At 28.5% G+C, this 20,728-nt stretch overlaps 4 protein-coding genes across 8 annotated transcripts; 2 read left to right on the top strand and 2 right to left on the bottom strand.

The window, feature by feature from the left end:
* Positions 1-580: 580 nt before the first annotated feature.
* LOC126845797 (regulator of nonsense transcripts 2) lies at positions 581-5,062 on the bottom strand. 2 transcript variants are annotated; one of them, XM_050584697.1, is made up of 3 exons: positions 1,386-5,062; positions 865-946; positions 581-797 (listed from the first exon to the last, which is right to left on the bottom strand). In XM_050584697.1, the coding sequence occupies exons 1-2, from the start codon at positions 4,757-4,759 to the stop codon at positions 931-933; spliced, it is 3,390 nt and encodes a 1,129-aa protein (XP_050440654.1). In that variant the 5' UTR covers positions 4,760-5,062; the 3' UTR covers positions 581-797; positions 865-930. The 2 variants fall into 2 exon arrangements, with proteins under 2 accessions (XP_050440654.1, XP_050440655.1); XM_050584698.1 differs by having other exon boundaries at positions 581-794.
* Positions 5,063-7,028: 1,966 nt separating this feature from the next.
* LOC126845567 (ras-related protein Rab-2A) lies at positions 7,029-9,025 on the top strand. The gene is made up of 5 exons (XM_050584278.1): positions 7,029-7,459; positions 7,522-7,593; positions 7,657-7,900; positions 7,964-8,144; positions 8,220-9,025. The coding sequence occupies exons 1-5, from the start codon at positions 7,414-7,416 to the stop codon at positions 8,307-8,309; spliced, it is 633 nt and encodes a 210-aa protein (XP_050440235.1). The 5' UTR covers positions 7,029-7,413; the 3' UTR covers positions 8,310-9,025.
* Positions 8,514-14,503, bottom strand: LOC126845566 (centromere protein L-like). Of its 3 annotated transcripts, none has more exons than XM_050584277.1 (9): positions 14,213-14,503; positions 14,085-14,158; positions 13,686-13,736; positions 13,575-13,613; positions 13,189-13,260; positions 12,514-12,728; positions 11,948-12,315; positions 10,661-10,835; positions 8,514-9,260 (listed from the first exon to the last, which is right to left on the bottom strand). In XM_050584277.1, exons 2-9 carry the CDS (start codon positions 14,119-14,121, stop codon positions 9,189-9,191), a joined length of 1,029 nt encoding a protein of 342 aa, XP_050440234.1. In that variant the 5' UTR covers positions 14,122-14,158; positions 14,213-14,503; the 3' UTR covers positions 8,514-9,188. The 3 variants fall into 3 exon arrangements, with proteins under 3 accessions (XP_050440234.1, XP_050440232.1, XP_050440233.1); XM_050584275.1 differs by having other exon boundaries at positions 14,217-14,503; XM_050584276.1 differs by having other exon boundaries at positions 14,253-14,503.
* Positions 14,504-14,626: 123 nt separating this feature from the next.
* LOC126845565 (RNA polymerase II subunit A C-terminal domain phosphatase) lies at positions 14,627-18,861 on the top strand. 2 transcript variants are annotated; one of them, XM_050584274.1, is made up of 8 exons: positions 14,627-14,791; positions 14,885-15,161; positions 15,322-15,481; positions 15,557-15,682; positions 15,742-15,986; positions 16,259-16,461; positions 16,533-17,420; positions 18,352-18,861. In XM_050584274.1, the coding sequence occupies exons 2-8, from the start codon at positions 14,947-14,949 to the stop codon at positions 18,573-18,575; spliced, it is 2,061 nt and encodes a 686-aa protein (XP_050440231.1). In that variant the 5' UTR covers positions 14,627-14,791; positions 14,885-14,946; the 3' UTR covers positions 18,576-18,861. The 2 variants fall into 2 exon arrangements, with proteins under 2 accessions (XP_050440231.1, XP_050440230.1); XM_050584273.1 differs by having other exon boundaries at positions 14,882-15,161.
* The last annotated feature ends 1,867 nt before the right edge of the window (positions 18,862-20,728 follow it).

Genomic DNA, 20,728 nt, shown 5'->3' with positions numbered 1-20,728 from the left:
AGTATCATTTAGAAATCTTTAATCAGTCCTAATATCTGTATTTTAGTATAAAAAAGTAATTACTAAAAATTTTGTTTTTTTGCTCTGTGTTGTTGAAGATTGATTAAAATGTACTAGGGAAAAATTAGTAATTCAGTGATACATTGAAAACTATAAAAAAAATAACTTAATAGTCAACATATTTAAATTTGGTTTACTTCTTAATACAATTTACATAATTATTATTATGTACATATACAAAAAACTTAGTTATTACATTTATAAATGTAAGTAAATTTTACTTATGTTGTTTTAAACGGTTTAATGTGTAAAATACACATTATTCTGATACTATACACTTTGCAATGGGACAGTATACTTGTTCAGAAAATCTTACTTGGAAAATCAATGATTTAATTAAAAATAAATTTAAATAATTTGTAACATTAATTTTTCAGTTACTGTGCAAACATACATTTTTAATGAAATTTTAAGAGAACACATTTTTAAGTTTTTAAATTAAAGTTCTTAATGAAAAAAAAAAATATATATATTTGATTTATAATAACATTTTACATACAAGTAAAAGTAATCAGTCTGTATTCTATTAAAATATGATAGGCAACAAGTGTTATAAGTATGAAATAGGATATTATTCAAATGTAAAACATTAATTTTTTCATTTAATCATTTTTAATATAGTAACAATTTGATAGTTATTAAAATAAAATAAAATTAGTTTTTATTTTAAGAATGAATAAAAATATAACCGATAACTATCACTTTTTTGTATACTGGTACCACTTTATTCAGTTCTGCTGCAACACAAATTGTACATGTATAAATTTAGAATTATTTTATATATACTTAGTAATTTAAACATACCTTAAAATTAATATCACAATTACTTCTTGAGTCGTTCAATTGAACTACTTTTTTGTGTATGTACAGCTATGTCCATTTCTCACTATAATAAATAAAATGAAAAACTATTAATATTCTGTATTATTAAAAAAACTACTGATTAGACATTACAGAACTGTAATAATAAGTTGAACAAGCAGAAGCAGATGTTAAATGACCATAATAATGTTTGCTGTTAGTTTTTACCATTACAAAGATTCTTTTTACACAAATAGTAGGTACCGACTACAGTGCACACGTTCAGTTAAAATTGTATTTTAAACTGATTATTTAAGCGATTTTTTGCAAGCTGTCGTGCAAATATAGTAGGAAAACAAATATTTTTAACTAAAAATGTTTAACATAAAACACAAATATGGTATAAATTGCAAATGATCAAACCATAAAAGCAACATTTCTAAACGTAAAAAAGAAGCAAAAATATAGCTTTATAACAAGTTCATTTCATATATTATCTAAGTACATAAATTAAAAAGTTAAACCTTTTTTTTTTTCCAAAAATAGTTTCAGCATCTGGTGTTCCCTTGTTTGGTGGTTTTTTATCTTTAATACTTGTAGAAATCGGTTTTTGTACTACTTGAGTCAAATCTTTATAATCCTCTTCTTCTTGTCTATTATTTATATCCAACGTTAATTGTTTTACCCTCCTTAACTCTGCTTGTTCAGCCATTTCTTGACTTTTTAAATTTGATGCCAATTCAGAATCCACGGGTACTTGCAAATTCTTGAATGTTTGTTTGTTACCTTTTTTTAACATAAGTATGAAAGACACCGAGTTATCTTCATTGGAGCTTTGTAACTGTTCATATGTTTTTTTGCTGTATTTTTTCAAATGAAAAGGTATGGATATTTCTGTTTGGGGGCGAGCTATTTCTTTGGTTCTTTCTTGTATGTTATCACTTACCATCCGATCAAAAGATTCTAAAAAGTCATAGTCTTCAGGATCTTCAATTTTACGCCTAACGGGTAGTTCCAAGACGTTTTCAATAGGTTTGTCACTGCAAACAGTTGCGTCACTGTCTTCATCGTCTGATGAATCGGCTTCAGAATCATCATCATCATAATTAACTTTCTGTCCATCATCTGTTTCTTCTTTAATAGTTGATAACTGTGTTTCTTCACTTTCTTTGAGATTATACTGTTGAATAAGTCTTTCTTGAAGTAGAATAACAGATTTTTGTGCTTCAAGGAAACAATTTTTCAATTTTAAGCCAGGTCTAAGCTTTTTTATTGTATCTGTAACTAAATAATCGATAGTCACAGGAAATGGATTTTGGTCATCCCAAATAGTACTGCACTTTTTTAACCAGAAATAGTACTGGAAATAAATAATAAAGCAATCGAGTTTGAGTTTGCCAGGACCTCGATTAAAAAATTCTCCACAAGTATCAAGTAACACACATATGAGCCTTAATCGAAATAGATTTTGAGGAGGATCAAATGTTGAAGAAAAATCTGGTTCATATACTACACCAAATGACACCAGACTATATAAAACTTTAAACACGTCATTACTTTCAATTAATCTATAATTGTAAAGTTCCCCAAAATACCTAATCATAGCAATTCTTCGTTGATTGAATTTTACTAAATTTGTTTCTAAACCAACACGTATGTCTTCCATAACACCATCCACAACTCTAGTTCCAATTGAGTCATCATAGTCAACAAATGCTGCAACCAAACATGCTAGATCTGAAATCATAGGATAAGTTACATTCCATGCCTCTGTCAAACACTTGATCAAATATGTTTTCTCCATTGGATTTTCCCAGTCCATTTGTTTGAGTAAACACAAAATAATGTTCTCTTTCTCAGGAGCATCTTTTAGCTCGTTATATAACAGATGTCTAATAAACTCGTGTAAGATTGGTCTTTGTTTCTTCAAAATGGCAGGCGAGTCGGTTGGATTGACAAAATAATATGCATTTTCTATCATCGTAACATAAACAGGTCTTAAAGCTGATATCGACTTAACTCTCATCATTTGCTCCAAGTATATTTTTGTGCGATGATGACTATCAAGAGAGCGATATAAAAATCTTCCTGCAGTTTCTAATAAAGCACAACCCATTTCAATATGATGATGTGTAAAATCATTAAGTAACATTTTGAAACAATGTAATGCTTCTGATTTTGCCATAAGGTTAAACTTCACCATTTCTCCAATAAAGCGGACAACTTTTAATTTAGTTTCAATGTTGATCTGATCTTTTTTTTTGACATTATACCTGAAGTCACATTTTAGTAGAGATCCTAATTCCAGTGCCACTTCAGGCATCAAAGGATTCAAAATGGCTACTAAACGCGTGTAGAATGGTAAAAGATCCACTCTTGTTCTAGGAACACTAAACAGGACTTTGACTAATTTTTTACGATTATTTTTGGTATTGAGATAGATTAGAAATTCAATAGCCAAATTGTCAATCATTTCTCGATTAACACATTTTGGCAGTTGTTCAACAAATGATTCAAATATAACTTTAGTACCAATATTTGATACTTCAACATCAATGGCATCTTTAACATCTGATAAACTCTTTTTAGTAGGTTCATTCTCCTCAGCTTCATCAATTTTCTTATTCTTTTCTGGAATATAATTGCTAAGATTTGGAAACTCTTCATAAAATTTTTGTGTTTCCTCGTCTTCCCAAAGGCTAGTTAATTCTGATGGTGTAGAACCAATTATATCTAATTCAGAGTCGGTCAAGTCTTCTGTTGAACTGCTCTTTTTTTCTTCTTTCAATACAATTACTGGTTCGCTTAAAATGTCAGAAAAGGTTATTGCAGAGTTATAAAGTTTTTGAAACGTTACATTCATTTGTTCATTTTTAGCCTTACGTTCAGGTCTGAGTTCTCCTTTAGTTTGTAATATCTTCTCATTTTGTTTTTCAGCATACTCTAGTTCGCTATGCATTCGTTTCACATGGTTGCAAAGAGACACATAATACTCTTTTAATAGAGCTCTTACATTTTTTTGTTTTTCATTTGTCAACATATTACTTCTTGGTATTTCAATATCATATTTCTCAGCTAAATCCTGCATTTCTTTTGTTATCAATCCGGCATAATCATCTCCACAATATTTACAAAAACTGAGTATTATGTTTATATTATTATGCTCCTGAAGGTCAGTACTAATCAAAATTGTGAGCACATTTCCTAACAATACAAGACCTTCTTTTTGAGGTATAATACCAGCCGATGTAAGCTCTGCAAAAAGTCTGAGATCTACCCTAAATTTGCTCATATTCGCTATTTTATCTTCTTTTTTTATATTTAATACTTTTTGCCATTGTTCGAAAAATACTTTTGAAAAATCCGAGTAAGTAATGTTTAATTCAGTACATAATGCTATCATTGCATCAATTTCTGTCATTTTAAGTTTAACTTCAGTAAGAGCGGATACAACTTCTGACAAATACTTTGTCAAATTTAGGGAGTTCATGTCTTTAATTAATTGATCTAATTGTGGAGGAGGGAAATTTTTCAGTTTTCTTATAAAAGCAGTGTTTTTTTTCAAACTGGAATCACGTTTAGAGATTTCTGATTCATCAGGAAACACACATTCTTGATTTTTCAATCTGTACTTTTTCTTTTCTTCATGTCTAGTTGTACAATCAGCAACAAAACTTAACAAAGTTTCTTTTTCTTTTTTTTCAATATCTTCTTCGGTTACTTGAACAGCAGCTGGCTGAGATTCAGATTTTGTCACATTAGTAGAAGGTGAAATAGGAATACTACCAATAGATTGGCGTACATTATCAACAATTTTTGAAATTTGTTGCAATGAGTCGGTCACTTCAACAGGTGTTTTGGATACTACTTTGGATCTCTTGGGTGGATCGTTCTTCATTTTGCATAATATTATTTAGTATATATTGTATAAAATGAATTATCTCAATACATTTAACGTAGTGCACCTATATTAATTCTTTACTATAGACGTACGAAGCCGTGCAAAAATTAATCAATTACCAAGTAAAACTTCAACGACAACTATAATTTCCAATTACCTTAATTGCAATGGCATCTGATAACGCATTAAATATTAGAAATAATAAACTCAACAATAAAATGTAAATAGAAAGTAGAATGTCAAAATGAAAGCACGAGTATCATCAACTATCAGTGTCTAAACTCTAAAAGAATGATAAATATTTTAAATAATAATATTATGAAGAAAATTATAAGTATATATACTACCATAGACATATTATACTACCGACGGTCAGTTTTATAGGTTATTAAAAACAAAAAATATATGATAAAAACAAAAAAATGATAAAGGTTATCTTGTGCTATAATCATATTAAGTCTCAAGCCTGTGGAAAACAATTAACAATATGATAATATATGAGCTATGCTTTGAGTCTTGTTTGATGTTACGAACAATTTGAGATCTTTGAAGTTATTTTTCGAAATCAGATTTGAAAGACATCTATTTTTGCTTTCCTCGTCACGATTCACAAATGTATATCTAAATTACCAGCTACCTTTGTTATAACTTATATTGTGTGTACGATGGTAAATTATTCTAAAATAGTGTAATACATTCTTATCCCCCGAGACATGTTTTTGTACAATAATTGTTATTCATAACTAAATTACTGCGCTGTAAGATTTGGAAATGCATATTAATATTATTAACATGGAGTCCGAAATTCAAATTCATCTGTCATTCATTCTATTATAGCTTTGAAATGGTAGAAAACAGATTGTACAGATTATTACAGTTTCGGCTTGTTTTTTCTTTACGATTAAATTTATTGTGATTTTTAATAATATATATTATTTTTACCACCTACAAATAAGCATTGAATCGTTTTCTATCATTATAATATCTTTACGCCTAAATAAATGGTCGCTCCAGTGCCATGCTAACCATTATGTTTATAAGTATCTTTTATTACAAAATACTAGTACTAATAACTTATCAAGTACATTTCTGTGATAGGTACCCTAGGGTAATATTTTTCTCTCTTCTTCAGCTGTATAGTTCCCCTTTCTCTGTAAATATTAATAATCGGGGGCGCCCTTAATTAATTTCGCCTTTGCATTCTACTTATTTATATAATTCAATTATTTAACACATTTATTAAGTACTCCACAGTATACATTTTTTTAATAAAAACTTTTTATTATAGTTAGTTGTATTTGCGTATAACATATAGGTATACTATTGTCATTTATTTAAATCACAATTTATTAGGAATTTCATTTGAATTGGCTTTACTAAAACATATAATAACACCTTACATAAAAACAATCGAATAGTTGTTTTATCTCTGTACAAGAATTCTATAAAACAAATAAGTTTTATGTAAAATTGGATAATGCAAGGCGTGTACGTGTTCCTTTGCAACTTTAAAACATTTGTTTTTAAACAGACAACTCCTATTATACTGCTATCATATTATAGTTGTATAGTATGATATAACTGGAATAATACATGACCAAATAGATCTATTTTGTCATAATATTACAATCATAATTATCAGCTGTCGAGTCTGTATGTTGGTGACATAAATTTACATTCTTATAGAACGTGTCACTGATTGAAATTGTATTTTATCCACGTTATTCAGACAAAAATATAGTGGGATCTCATAATGGGATATGTGTTAAATATTTACATTTCACTACCAGTGGCAACAAGTATAAAATTGAAGGTCCACAATTGTCTTAACTATTCTCTATTGTTCTGTCATAACTCAACAGCTATAATATGTATAATATCATGCCTGAATAGTGAATAATCATGAATAACAAAATAAAAAGGTATGTTAACAACTTGAGATTATCGCAAAATGGCAACTGGTGATGATTTTGGATGGTCGTATAATTTTTTATACAAAAAACTGGCAGCCATATTGTAAAAATTGATAATACGTGTTGCCGACAAACCTGTTTACTTATCATGGTCACGCGTTTGCATGAACCTCAATATTATTGTATCGATTTTTCTGTGGTCGTATCACAAATGGCGTATCAAGGCAAACGTGTGGTATATACAATTATATAAACAATATTTACAGCCTGCGCATGGTAACAGCAGCAGCTGCTTTTTGTCCCGACTCCTGAACCAACATTTCCACTTTCCAGTGTTGACAGTAGGTCGATAAAAGCGCAGCTGTTGCCCCACGACGGCCGTAGTTACTTTTTATTCAATACCTTTATCATGTTTTGCTCTATTGTTTGATTATTATGATAATAAAGACGCAGTTGCCAGTTATAAAGAGAGACGATTGACAAAAACCAATATTCCTGTATCTGTGGATTATACTATAAGCCCGTATTATAGTTAAAAAGCTACTGCGTTTTACATCAATATTATTGTGCCCGTACTATTTTCGTTTGTACACCAGTACAAACATTGTGTTATTTTTAGTTAATTATTGAGTTATAGTTACCGTACGTACATATTGTGTCCACTGCGAGCGTTACTTAATCATAAGTTATTCATTCTCAGTTATTTTAAGACACTAAGAACCGTCACCGTTTTCAAATATGTCTTACGCGTACTTGTTTAAATACATCATTATTGGAGATACGGGTAAGCTTTACATTGTTCATAGGCCATCACAGTGGGTAATTATACACTGACATATGTTACAGGTGTCGGAAAGTCTTGCCTCTTGCTGCAGTTCACTGACAAGAGATTTCAACCTGTTCACGATTTGACAATTGGTGATTAACTACATTGTACACAGCTGTCGATTGTTATGTTAACACAAGTTTATTTTAATTTAGGTGTTGAGTTCGGAGCACGCCTTATAACAATAGAGACCAAGCCAATAAAATTACAAATATGGGATACTGCAGGTCAAGAAGCTTTCCGATCAATAACTAGGTCTTATTATCGAGGCGCTGCTGGTGCACTTCTAGTCTACGATATCACGCGCCGTGATACGTTCAACCATTTGACTACGTGGTTAGAAGATGCTCGACAACATTCCAATTCCAATATGGTCATTATGCTTATTGGAAACAAAAGGTAATATTTATTATTACATTTTACTGATAGAAATAGATAAGAAAATATACATTAATTTTCAAGTGATTTGGAAGCTAAAAGAGAAGTTAAGAAAGAAGAAGGAGAGGCATTTGCTCGAGAACATGGGCTAATTTTTAAGGAAACTTCGGCTAAAACTTCCGACAATGTGGAAGAAGCATTTATAAATACTGCCAAAGAAATATATGACAAGATTCAAGAAGGAGTATTTGATATTAATAATGAGGTACGCATAGTAGTAATATTTAAAACCATTTATAGATGCAACAAATTAATTTGTGTTATTGTTGTATTTTTGTAGGCAAACGGAATTAAAATTGGACCACAGCATTCAACTGGTAATAGCAGTGTGCCAGGTAGTAATAAATCTAGTGGTAATGGTTGTTGTTAATCAGCATTAAAAGTCAACTATTTAGAATTTGTCCAGCCCTTTTTCCCCTAATTTCGCTTTTTCTAGAGGGCTCGAAACATTTTTTTGATTTCAGTAAATTGTTTTTAAATATTTATTAGGTTAAGCTATATATTCATATATCAACAAAAGTATAGTAATGCAAAATGTATCTATTTATATTTACATTATTTAATAATACTTATATTTAAATATTGCTGGTTTGGTTGTACACAAATAAAAATGTAAAAATGACCTTCATTACTTAGAATCTTAAAGCTGTCTTTTCTGTTTTCTTATATTATGTAAAATATACTCGTACTACACTTTCTCTCTTTATATAAGTTTTAGTAGTAAATCATTTTTGTATACTTTTTTTTTTTGTTCAATTGTATTTATTTGTCTCATTGTAACTTGTACAATGATTGTAACTGAAATATTTAGACATGATCAGTATTCAGTGTAATTACTACCTGGATGGTTTTGAGTTCTAATAGACATCTCTAAATCATATTACTCTAAAGTAACAAAAAGTGGTTCTTTTGATAAGTAATTCCCACTTGTACATAATTTATTAAATTCAAATGCAATGTAACTGATTATCAATTAATAATGCTTACTTATTTACAACGATTTTTTTTACATTTGTATGTTTAAATGTCATTGGTTTTTAAGTTAAACTCTAATTATATAATTAATAAACACTATTAGTGTGCATATTTACTTTGTTGTTATAATATTAGATCTTATAATTTTAACATACCTAATTTATAATTATTTGATTGTTTATTTTCATCATAATATAATTTTAACTTCTATCTTGACAACTGGTGTCATGTGATTTTTTCAAGTTGCAACATAGCTATACAAATTAATAGTATTTTATTTTCGGTGTTCCAATTCCATTAAATATTTTAATATTAGATCCATTAATGTAGATGACCGGATGAGTATCTAAAAAATACATACAGTTAAGTATTTTTATTAGGGGTTACACTTTTGAATGAAAGTAATAAAATACATAGATACCAGGTTTTGTTAACTAAGTAATAAGAAATTAAAAATTTCGGTAAAAACACTGGTATTCATAAAAAATAACCGTATAGGTACCCGTGTAATCATTACCTCTTATTTATACTAATAAATTTTAATAGTTATTTAAATAAATTAAAACAATTATTATAACCTACTTTTTTTGTGGGTGGTTAAAGTCACCAGTTTAATTTAACCTTGAGTCGTGACCCCAATTGAGGAAGTAGTGGTTGCGAATGTATAATTTTTTTATGCCTAAGCCTTGGCCCCCATCCCGAAAACGACACTAAAGTAGCGCACCTACTTTAAACGTAAAATAACATAAGATTCCATTGAAATAATAACGAGTCGTAGTCATGTATAAGATTTATTAAATTTGAAGGATCCACGCCGGCCAGTTTCTTGACGGGACACGGAGGTAATTAGGTGGAAATTTCAGATTTCCTATTCACTTGCCTTGTTCGTTTTTTTAACAACACATCGTCGTCATGCATGAGGTTTATTACATTCGAAGGATTAACCGAATTGTTAAATATTGATAATTGTTGCTGCCAGTAAATCGATTAAGGTCAGATATTATAAAACTACTAAAAAAAGGTTGGCCAGAACATATAATTAAGACTATATTATCATTATATAACATAAGAGGATTATAGATTAGAAATAATCACTATTTAGGAGCTGATGGCTAAAGCATGTTCCATGTTTTATAATTTTAGCCGTTAGGCTAGTAGACTGTAACTTTTTTTAAAAATAATAAGCAAAAGAATGGAGGAAGAAAATTGCTATAAATATAGGTATATCATTTCTATTTTTATTCAAATTTTTTCCGGAATGTCACGAGTCTACCCATTAGAAACTTCTCAGTCTCCAAGCTAACCATGTTGTAAAAGAAAATTTTTCTCTTAAGTTCCTAACTTAATTTTGGGCACAGCTTAAAGATAATCAATAAAGTATTTAGAATAATATTCATCCTAACATTGAGAAACTTGTGGAAAGTCTATAGCATCAAGGAAGTCATTAAGTATATTATTCTGTGTTCAATTTTAAAGATATATTAAATTATTTTTTAAACATTTTATTAAGTTACATATTGATAAGTTTTTTATTTTTCAAATTTAGTACGTAAGCAAAGATAAACTTGCATATTTTAATAATTTAGTGTTAACTAATAAAAATTATGTTTGCAAATAAAATGTTTTTATAAATGCTAAATTAAATATTTTAGGGTCGCATAGTTTTTTTTTTAAAGAAGAGATAAGATACTGAAAAAGTTAGGTCTAAATTTTAATTACAACAGAATACTATAATTCTTTAATTACCTTTCCTGAAACGTTAATTGTAGCAACTTTAGGTGCTTCAAAAGCTTTTAACCTTAACTTTGATGCATTTATGCCACTTGAAAGCTTAAAATGATCTTCGATTTCAGACTGCACTTTTATTAAGTCTGAATAATGAAAGGACGTAGCTTCTGTATTTGATCGATTAATAGAAAGCCTGTTCATATAGAAAACAAAAAATAATGCTGTTATTGATTACAAATATTAATAGAGATAACTAAATAACAATTAAAAAAAAGAAACCAAGTACTTAAATAAAATAAATTTGTAATAAAATATTCTGATAATTGTCAGAACTGAATTTGTTTAAATAATATATTATTATTGATGGAAATGATAGAAACTAACTTCTTTATTTATTTCATTTTAAGAATATATTCTATTACGCCAAAGCTATAATATTTTTATGGTTTTAAGTTAACATTATAATATTTTGGATACTAAATGAGCAATTGGAATAACAGAAATAATGTAATAAATTTACATACAAGCATCAACAGTATTGCTGGGGTTTTATAAGTACTATTACGCTTTCCCCTAAACATAAAATAGTTTAAATGATTTATAGGCAGTTGAATAAGAAAAGATACAGAGATGAATAAAAAATGTAAAGGTTATGAAATTATTTTATTTAGTTGCTTAAATTTTTATAAAATTATTGAGAACTGAAGAAATCAAAAAATAGCTCTATTATATTATTTACATCTAATATGATTTATAAAAATAGAATACTACAGTGATAAATATATTATATATTTTAGTCTCATTTTTTTTTTTTAATGCTAATTATTATACATATTTTAAAGGGTTCAGTCAAATAACGGTCCATGTTACATTTTTGCGAAATAATATTTTTTTTTTTGAATAACATTCTATGTGGCTTCCATTACACTTTCCCTGTGTAAACTCAAACAGAAACCAACAGCTGATGTATTGTTATACTACTTTAATCAGCTGAAATTGTGAGTTCTATAATTTGAACAATGGTCTTGTAAATTAAAAAAATAATAATAGGTAGACCATTATTTGGCCAAACCCTTTAACTATTGTATTATACAAATGCAGTGAAACTTCCATTAACAATATTTTTTTCGGTCCCATCTGTTGTTTGGCGAAAATACATTTATACCTCTATATAGTGGTCATCTAGAAATAATCAATCTTTACTAACTGTTACCTCTAAATAAGGGTAACAATTTTTGGTCCCTTCAGTGACCGTGAAATATAAGTTTCACTGTATTTCTTCTAAATTATGCACAGATTAATTACTTAGTTAAAGTTGATCGGAGAAATTCTGATTCTATACAAAACTTTATATCCGTATGACATTTGGAAAATTCGTAATTGTAGAGATAATGATATAAAACGGTTTCGTTGTATGATTGTCCAGCGTCACCCATCGATATGGCTATAAGCCACAGAAATTCATAAGAAGCAAATTCATAAGGTCGAACAACACAATCAAAACTTTCAGCCAGCCAGTTGTGTACTGCGGTTAGGATCGGTTTACTTCCTTGTACTAATAAAACGGGCATATCCAAAAGATTACTTTTATCTTTTTTCGTGGTATAATCAGGTGTTTTTAGTAATACACCATCATACATTAATGTGTCATTCTCTGTATTAATAACTTGAATCTGTATAAAAAATAAAAACAGTTAGTTGATGTATCGACACTAAAAAAAACAGCAAATCTTTTTTTGCTGAACAAAAAATGACTATAGTCCTTTGTTTTTTCAAGCTGAAGTGTGTTTTTTCGTAAGCAATATGAAATGTGCTGTTTTTTGTAAGAACCGGCAAAATTATGTAATATATTACAAATATTAAATAATTACTTTTAATGCAATGCATTCTTGATATGCTTCTTTAACTTCTAATGTACCAGATATTTGTAAATTGCTGTCATGCTTTTGACTTTTTATGTTAGTAGCGATATTTTTTTTAATAGATAATGTAAAATGTTTGGATAACGAGGCCAAATAATTTTTGTCAAATTTCAAATTCCACAGTGGGGACACTCTAAATATCATCCAATTTTTACCAACAAGACCTAAAAACAATGTTTACACCAACTATTATGATTGGCAGTTAAGAGTACTTTACAAATCATGATTTAAAAAAAAAAATATGCAGTTCTAAAATTATTGTACATAAATAGATATTTTAATTATTTATCAGTGGCATATTTAAAGATTTTTCACCTATAGGCAAATTATATTTGTTTTTCTAGGAGTATAAATGAATTTATATATTTTCAATAATGTCATAAAAAAAATGTGTGACTTGAAAATTGCCACTAGGCAACTGCTTATGTTTCATGGTCATAAATCTATAAACATGTATGATAACAGATCTATACATAATTATGGCCTGATTAATTTTTATTTAATATATACAAAAAAATTAGAAACTACTATAATAAAAATAATATTGTTATAAGTCTAGATTAAAGAGATTTTAATATTTTATACAATGTATTTAAAGCTTAATAATAACAATATAGTAATTACCGAGTATATCAGAGATTTCAATAAAGGCGGTTGGATCAAAAGTAATTTCATCAGCTGAAGTAGAAATAGAAGCTAGAAAATAGAAGAATATTATGTTGAACACCAATTTAAAAATAAAAACTAGTACTACAAACATATTAAAATAATTATAATTTACTAGTATAAAAGTAGTATCTTAGTATGTTATTAAATATGTAAAGGAAACAGAAAATCAGGAACAAATTGACTTTACCCCCCAGACCAAAACTTCGATTTTTTTGTTCAATCGATTTGTTTTTCAATGCTGAAAACGATGGTGTAAAAAAAATCTAAATTCGAGTCTGGTGTGATAAAGTCGATTTAAGCCAAAAATCAAGTTATGTAATTAGAATGAATAAAAAACTCACTTTGATTAGAATTATTTTGTGATTGAATTGAATTATCACCTAAACACAAAATTCAGTAAATTAATATTAAAAAAAAAATTTAATTTAACACTAATTGATTCCACGCTTCACCTGAAATTCTGGATATATCACCAAATGAGCATTCAGCATCTTCAACTCCAACTAAAAAAAACAAAAATGAACATTTTTTAAATTAATGTAATGGCGTTTTTTTAAGTTATAGCTGATTGTTGCTGATGATTTATTAACATTTAATTTAATTTAAATACCTCAAATTTTAAATAATCCCCTTAAAATAAATTTACATTTTTAGTTTATTAAAAAAAAAAAAGTAGAATACACAATTAAAAATTAACTCTTTTTTCTATTTTAAAAATTAAGCTAAAAATGATAGTCAAAATACGAATTGATTGAAAATTACATAAGTTACTTTCAATTTTTCATAGAAATTATTAAAACAATTGTCAAGTAAAAATAAATATTAAAGCTCATTCATAAAATCTCCCTTACTCGATTCGATTGAGCTTATATCTTCGTCAATTTCCATTCTTGTGTAAAAACCAAACAACGCACTGTATAACTATCTATAATAAATTATAATAGGCAATTGAAAAATTAAAAACATTTAATTTGCATACCTACTTTACTAAAAAAATAATGTTATTTTTATGTTCCTACTTTCTACACCGAGATTTGAATTTTGAGATAATATTTTGAATGGTTGTTAACACTTAACAGTAAATAGCGCAAAACTGAACGAATCGAAAACAGAAAACCGTTACGGTCCAAGCGTGTAGACATATCACAAATGTTTAATGAACTTAATTAAATTATTCAATTCTGTAAATAATATTTTCTCATCGGTAAATATTGCCTGGCATGAGTCCATCTTTCATAATATTAAATTAGTCTTAATTACAGAATATGTGATATTTAAATTTGTTTTGTTGTTTCTTTAATCGCTTGACTGTTTTAACTGTTAACGTTGGCGCCTTGGCGTGGCGTAATACTTGTTATCATTGCGCGCGTCGTTTTTACTCTTATCACAAGTAAACTTCAGTCTTCAATGCGCATCTTACGGAAAAATGGTAAATAAAAATAAAAAATGTTTCGAATTTTAATTTTATTTCATTTAACCGCGTTTTTCTCTCGCTCAATCATCTAAGTTTTATACTGACGAGTGGCGTATTTTCTGTCTTGTTGTTTAGTCGTTTAACGTATGTACCTACAGTTTTATTACAGTATTTTTATAGTTTGGAAACAAATTGATGTTTGAATTTTTTAACGCAATTAAATTTTGTCTTTAGAAGTATCTGTGTGTAATCAATTATGAGCTATCGGTATCTGACCTAACTCATGAGATTAATTGACAATGGGTGCGGATGAGGTTTCTATAACTCTACCAACTGTCGATAAAAAGGCAACTATTGTAAAATGGCGCGTCAAAGAGGGTACTCTTGTCAACAGTACTGCAGTTGTTCTATTGTATCAAGAAAACGGAGAAAAAGACCGAAAAAGTTTTCGCACAAATCATACAGGGGTTGTCAAGAAAATATTAGTGCACGAAGGTCAAGATGTTTCAGCTGGGTACGATGTATATTTTTAAATTAATGTTTGTTAAAGTTCTGCTCATATACCTCAATGATTTATTTATTCTTTTTGAATAATAATAATTATATATATATATATATATATTGCTGTATATAAAAGTCTATTGCTCTTTATTCATTTTTTTGTTTTTGTTTAGAGAGCCAATATTTGTGTTGGAGTTGGGGTGTAATCATAGTACCGTGGTTAGTGATTTATGTGCTGATTGTGGAGCTGACTTAAGAACTGATAATGCATCTAAGCCGACTGCATCTGTATCTATGATACACAGTGTACCTGATTTGAAAGTTAGCGAACAGGTAAGAACCATTTTTCATTTTTTTATAAACAAAATAAAATAATTTTATTAAACTTAAAATTTGATATTTTTACAGAGCGCGTTGCTGCTAGGTAAAGCTGATGAAAAACGCCTTTTATCTGACAGAAAACTTGTACTTCTAGTTGATTTAGATCAAACACTTATTCATACGACTAATGATAACATTCCAAATAATATAAAAGTATGTTATACCCAATAATATGTGATCAAATGTTTCAATGTTATATTTTTATTTTTTAGGATATACATCATTTTCAACTGTATGGACCTAATTCGCCATGGTATCATACGAGATTAAGGCCGGGTACTTATAAATTTTTATCTTCTATAAGCGAGTTGTATGAACTTCATATATGTACTTTTGGTGCCCGAAATTATGCCCATACGATAACACATATATTGGATCCTGAAGGAAAATTGTTTTCCCACCGAGTACTGTCACGTGATGAGTGTTTCAACCCAAATAGTAAAACTGGTAATCTGAAGTACGTCATTAACAAATAATTCATAATTATTTATTTATTATATGGCATATGTGCCCGAGAGTAGGCCCTATTCGGACCTAGTTCGGTTGCCAGGTGGGTGCATGGCATTTTTGCCATACTTAAAGGGTAGTATGGTAGTCTCTTTTCCTAGACAGGTAGCCCTGCCCAGTGACACAGACCGCCCTTGACCAAATCGGACCAATAACAGTGTGCGTTGGCACATATACATTACAAATTATACTCATTAAAATTGTAATATGCCAATGTTTCAGGGGATTATTTCCATGTGGTGATAATATGGTATGCATTATTGATGATCGAGAAGATGTTTGGGAGTATGCATTAAATTTGATACATGTAAAGCCGTATCATTTTTTCCAACATACTGGAGATATAAATGCTCCACCAAACATTCAGAAATCATGTGATACTACTAAACAGTCTAATCGAATAGATTTTACTCATTTAGTTCAAGGTACTAATTTATATTATAAATTGATTTATGTAAGCTAAAATGTTTTCTTTTTTGTATATATATATATGTAGGTATAACTGTAAAAAAACCCACAAAAAAAAGAGATGACAGCCCAGTTGAAGATGGAGAAGTTTTATCAGACGACGATTCCCATAATCCATCTGAAAATTCTAAAAAAACCATTGAAAATACTACCAAAGGTGATACTAATGAACAAGTTGAAGTAGAGGAAGAAGACGATTACTTGCTATACCTAGAAGATATTTTAAAAAACTTGCATAAAAATTACTTTAAAGAATATGATAAACAGTGTAAATTACAAGGGACTAATGTTGAAGTTCCTGACATGAAACAAATTATACCATTGTACCGATCAACAATTTTAGCTGGGAAAAAATTGGTATTTAGTGGTTTAGTGCCAACACCTGCGCCTTTGCCAGAAAGCCGAGCTTATAAAGTGGCACAATCACTAGGTGCTGAAGTTACCGAAAATTTAGAGTCAGATACAACTCATCTAGTAGCTGTTCGACCAGGTACACTCAAAGCAAATGCGGCTCGAAAACGACCAGAAATTAAAACCGTGACACCTGAATGGTTGTGGCTTTGTGCGGAACGTTGGGAGCACGTCGATGAAGGATTGTTTCCACTACGATCAGAAGGGTATGGTGGGTTAACTAGTCGCGATCCTCCAGCTCACTGTAGTAGTCCTGAACATTCTCCACATTCTCCAAGATCGTCCACTAATAATCAACAAACTAATGCCGAAGAACAGGGGAAATTTTCTGATACCCTTAACCCACTTTTATCATTTTCCGATGAAGATATAAAAAGAATGGCTGGAGAAGTGGAAGACATGACTGATGATGACGAGAGCAGCGATGAAGAAAATAACGAAATTAAAGAAAAAGAGTATAAAAAAGTCAGTGAAAGTGATTCTAGTTCAGTGGAGTCTCTTGAAGGTAAACATTTTGATTATCAACCAAACATGTTTGTAATTCTGGGTAAAAACTATGATAAAGGACTTGACATATCATTTTCATTAACCTATCAATGACAAAAATATTTGATTACAAAAAAATAGTAATGGTTTTTTTACTAACCAAAAAAATCATAAACAAATTAAAAAATAATGCTTTGCAGCCTATATTTTTCATATTATGATAGAAAATATTTTGCTCTATAAATTAAGTTCAGAGCATTTCAACTGGAAATTTAACAGTTTGGCGGTTATTTAAAAATAATAGAGCGCGAAGACATTATATTAACTTATCCCTACCTTTAATTTAAAATATTATGATTATCTGATTTAATCTTCTTGAACTCCCTTAGCCTTATACTCCCAACTACATGAGGTCGGCCACCCTATGTAGATTATCTGATTTAATAATAATAATAAATATAGATCTAATAACTAAGTTTTTAATAAAAAACTTTCATCTTATGAAAATATTTTTCTTCATGAAGGAAAATTCTCATATTATTAATTCAGTAAAACAAAAACCGACCTTCAATGGATAGGTTTGTGATGCTTTTGTGTAATTCTAGTCATGACAGGTTTCACTGTGTTATAAATCTGTTTCATAGTTTTTAGTTTTTATTAGTTATTATCAGCATATAAATTGAAGGGCTTGGAACAACAACCAGATAAATCCACTTTTTAAAATTGTTCAAACATCTTCCCACAAAAAAATAATTTTTTAAAAAAATGTATTTATCTGGTTGTTGTTCCAAGCCATTCAATTAAGAATTTACCTCTAAAAATTTGCTCTATAAGTAATTTAATTTTATGGAACTATCCTATGTAAGCTTGCTAGTTATGTCTTGCCAATTCCTTGTTGTTATAATTTATGTTTCTAATTTTGAGTAAAATTTTTAATTGCTATTTTCTAGGTTATAATAGAGGGCATAAAAGACGGCGTAGTTCAACAGATAATGAAGAAAATAATGGGGAAACAATAAATGAAAAGTTTCGCCGTGGTAAAAATTTAGACAATATGAATTTAGAATGGGGCAATAATAGTGAAAACAGTATGGATCCTCCTGACGAGATAAATGATACCGAGTGGAATATGTTGGGTGCAGCTTTAGAGAAGGAATTCTTGGAGAATTCATAACATGAATTTTATCTCATTATTGTATTTACAATGTTATCTCTATTTTTTTTAATAACACATATGTGTGTACTTTACTTGTTTTACCTACACCATGAAGAATTTCTCTGATGAATCATGTCGTAATAATTTCATTTTTTTTTTTGTTGTAGTATCTACTGATTACTATTTAGTGTGAATATGTTTCTATGTAAATAAATCGTTGTAGTCATTTCTTTTTGTAAAATTTCTGAATGTTCAAAGTTAAAAAAGCAATTTTTCAAGTTTTAACACTAATATAATATATATATATATATGTATATGATCACAGTAGACGTATATTCAATTCTTTCAATATCTTCTCGTACTTTAATATGTTTAGTACTTTATTACAGATTTTATTATTCTAAATTGAAAAAAAAATGAAAAGTTTAGAAATCCAGTGTGTAAACTTTAACATAGCTTATTTTTATTTCATTGTAAAGTTGTAGAAATTAACGCTTGAAATTATTTTTTTTCTTTTAATGTATGCAAAGTATAAAGTTAATGTTCTGTATATATATATATATATATATATATATATATATATATATATATACACATATGTATACATGTATACTATAAATGTGTATTTGTTATTTATTACTCAATAGTTAAATTATTAATTTTTTTAGATTCCATAAAAGAGAAATACATATAATTTGTAGTCTAACCAACTTATTGTATTTTTGTTTGTTCTGTGATTTTCAAAACTGTGATCGATTGAACATAAGACATATCTTTTAAAATCATAGTAATTCTGTAGTTTTTCCTAATATTGTTATTTTAAAATATTATTTACTTATTTTTTAGTATTTTTCAGAGCCCTCTATCAACTTCCAAACTTAAATGGTAACCTATATATTAAATTAAAAATAAGTTGCTCAACACTTTGACTGGTCAAAAACCAGTTCTGAATAATTACTTGTAATGTTTAAAAATTAGCACGTGGAATGGCCATTCGGTAGTGTGGTTGGCTATTGCACATAAAAATATTACTACACTCCACCCTTGATCTTCCTCTCATCCTAATTTTTAAAATGTAATAACTAAAAATAATTATCAAAACCTGATTATCGACCAGTCATATTTTTTAGTAAATTATTTCAATTTATTTTTATAAAAAGAAAATGTAATTTATATTTTACAATTTATGTTTTAAAAGTTGCTAGAACTTAAATTCACCAAAAAAGATATTAAAATAATGTAAAATAACACTACCTATCTAAAACGCTTTAAAAGAAAAACTATGGTGTTGTAATTATTTTACAAATATTTAAAAATAGGGTACTTGACATAATTATATGATTTGACTGTATTCTTCCTGAAAAAAGTCGGTAAATCGTTAAGATTTTTGGATACCGGCCAATTTGTAAGGAGCTTTGTATAAGCAATATTTAAGAAAGAAAGGGTTTTAATAAATTTTGATCATGTCAATGAATTTGTATAAGCTTCATGGTATTATTTTTAATTTAAATCTTTTTGTCTATGAGTAATAGCCATTTTAGTTAATGTAATATACATTTTTTGTTACATCTCACAGGCTGAACCAGTGATTCAATGAGTAATCTGAAAACCGATTTGAATTCGTCATGAAGTCTACTTGAAATCGGTCGGAGTACTTTTTTGATATCTTATTCCTACTATGTATAAAACAGTAAGTACACGTTTAAACATTATATAAAACTCCAAATTTTAAAATCAAATTTGGAAAGGGTTAAAATTGAAAAAAATACTCGAATCTGTTTTCAGAAGTCTTATCGCTTCAGTACAATGATCGGATCAATTGAAGACCTTGGGGCAACAACAAGACATGTCCTTTTTTTCAAAACGTTTTAAATTCCAAAAAAACTTTTTAAAAATATTTTGAAGAATTTTTTTTGGAATTTAAATCGTTTTGAAAAAAAAATGTTTATGAAATTTTTTTTTTTGATTTAAAAACATTCTGAAAAATTTTTTTTTTAAAAAAGGACATGTCTTGTTATTGCCTCAAGGTCTTCAATTGAAGTTAAATGGGTAGTTTTTGATGGGAAAATTGGCCGGTACCCAATAGTCTTAAAACAAATGTGTAGAGACTAGAGAATATTATGAAATAAATAAATTAGATTTCTATCGGGAACTAATACTGTTCCAAAAGT

The sequence above is a fragment of the Adelges cooleyi genome, unplaced genomic scaffold (assembly GCF_023614345.1).
Source record: "Adelges cooleyi isolate 19-005CV unplaced genomic scaffold, UGA_ACOO_1.1 ACOO_flye_CR_arks_rails_tigmint_CR_PRNA_8, whole genome shotgun sequence".
NCBI classification, from domain to species: Eukaryota; Metazoa; Arthropoda; class Insecta; order Hemiptera; family Adelgidae; genus Adelges; species Adelges cooleyi.
This window is presented reverse-complemented; position numbering and strand designations above follow the sequence as displayed.